The 1,996-nt window shown below is 45.2% G+C and overlaps 1 protein-coding gene across 1 annotated transcript in view; it reads right to left on the bottom strand.

Annotated features, from left to right (window-relative positions):
* Positions 1-1,658, bottom strand: part of LYPD1 (LY6/PLAUR domain containing 1) — a 15,426-nt gene extending 13,768 nt beyond the window's left edge. Inside the window, exon 1 of the mRNA XM_008638272.2 lies at positions 1,403-1,658. Within this exon, the coding sequence (XP_008636494.1) occupies positions 1,403-1,643 (241 nt within the window). The 5' untranslated portion in view covers positions 1,644-1,658. The remainder of the gene's footprint in view (positions 1-1,402) is intronic.
* Between the last annotated feature and the right edge of the window lie 338 nt (positions 1,659-1,996).

Raw genomic sequence — 1,996 nt, 5'->3', positions numbered from 1 at the left:
TCCCTACACTGCAGAGGCTCAAGGTATTTCACAGCAGTGGTCACTGTGGACGATGTTACCCAGGATGAAAGAGTGCCAGCAGCTCAGCTACTTTTGATGTCACAGCAGTTGTTATTATTTATCCAGGACTGATTACACAGCGACCTGAAGTTACTGGCACAGGTGCGGCCAGCTGACTGTCAAGCACTGGGAAGAGGAGTTTGTTAACCCAAGAACCATTGTTGCTGTTCAGGACGGATGAGTGCACACATCTGCTGGGTGGAGAGGCATCCTGCTGCTCCTGGAGGACTTGCTGGGAAAGGGCAGACTACAGACTACAGCTTGATCGACATTAACAGCGTAACTCACAGAACTCCACTCCAAAGCTGCGAGGTGGGCAGTCCCAGAGAGCAGCTTCCCCTTGAATGAGGGTTCTTCTGAAGCCCCAAGCTGCCCTCTGCTCCCCAGGCTTGGCACAGGGGGCAAATCCAGGCTGGGACTCCCCAGTGAGTGACTGCTCCTTGTCTGTTCCACCCTCACAGCAGTCAGAGCAGGAGGCTCCATGAGCTCCAACTCCCACCAACACCCTTCCTGCCATCCCACACTGCCCCAGAGTCCCTAATAAAGTTCTCGTCTTCTACTCACGTAGAAAGCTACAGAGCAACACAGTAGTGTAAGACCTGAAAGCTCTCTCTAAATCTCAAATCCCTTCCATGATGCTGAATAAAACCCAGCCATTTATAGCACAGCTCAGAAGACAATAGAGGCAAGATGCAGAATCACAGCTCATTTCCTCTTGGACACACTGATGTCCCAATACGTTAACTTTAATATTAATTGCAGTAAGGGAAAAAATTCTTAGAAAACTGGTATGGCAAATAAATCTATATGTGCTCTTCTCTTCCTCCTAAACTCCTTTTTTTTTTTTAAATCCCTTTCTCCCTTTTGCTTGATGGTTTCTTTAATGGATTAAAGCAAAGATCCCTACACTTTCCTTCCCTTAAGATGAACCTTCAGAGTATATAAATTGCCTGAGTAAATAAAAGAAAGGAGGGAATTACTAATTTAATGCTCTTCTATCTCTTGGGGAAAAAGCCCATGTAATTAACTGTAATGAGATTAAACTAACTTGTTGTTATTAATTTCGCAGTGCTGGGAAACTATATCGGAGACCCATAAGGCTGTGTATTAACCAGCTTTATCAACATTTGGCTTGCATCCTTCAGTTTCTACATCAGTTTTAAAGGAAAATGTTTAACTTCATCAAGTTGCAAAGCCACTCAGAAGTACAAGACATTGAATCTGGTCCCTTCAGGTAGGGACACAAGATTCATCTGTAGCTGAACACCATGAATGGGTGGAGCCACGAGCAACAAATGCTCCCTAAACCAAGTAAACAGATGAATCATTATTAAATTCTTACCAAAACTTTTTTCCATTACTTCTTTCTGACACATATCTTGAACATTCACTGTACAATTCACGATGAACTCTGGAGAAGAGCAGTCATTATTTAGCTGGAACTCCTCACACTGGTAACACTGTATTTGCAAACCCAAACCTGGAACAGATAGAGATTTGTTCAAAATCATAGAATGCTTTCTGTTGGGAAGGACCTTCAAGATCATCTCATTCCAAGCCCCTGCCATGGGCAGCGACACCATCTGCCAGACCGTGTTGCTCAAAGCCCTATCCAACCTGGCCTTAATAATAGCAGTTGTATTAAAAAACAAAAAACAAACAAACAAAAAAAAAAACAAAAACCCAAACCAAAACAAACAAAAACCAAAGACCGAAGAAAAACAAACAACCAACACGTGCCAGAAATCTTCCTTATCTTTCCCCCTTCGCATTTTGCTGTTCCTAGCTACTCAACAGCTCAGCCGAAGTACCCCTCTGACAAATATAAAGTAAAACCAGCGTGCCACCCGCTCAGCGGAGGCCGAGCGTTGCGGGCTCTGCTGATGCTCCTTTCCGCGGGGCGGCCCCCCCGGCGGTGGGGGCGCCGGCGCCCGGG

The sequence above is a fragment of the Corvus brachyrhynchos genome, unplaced genomic scaffold (assembly GCF_000691975.1).
Source record: "Corvus brachyrhynchos isolate BGI_N302 unplaced genomic scaffold, ASM69197v1 scaffold126, whole genome shotgun sequence".
In the NCBI taxonomy this organism is placed as follows: domain Eukaryota; kingdom Metazoa; phylum Chordata; class Aves; order Passeriformes; family Corvidae; genus Corvus; species Corvus brachyrhynchos.
The sequence above is the reverse complement of the archived record's forward strand: the minus strand, read 5'-3'. Positions and strand labels throughout refer to the sequence as shown.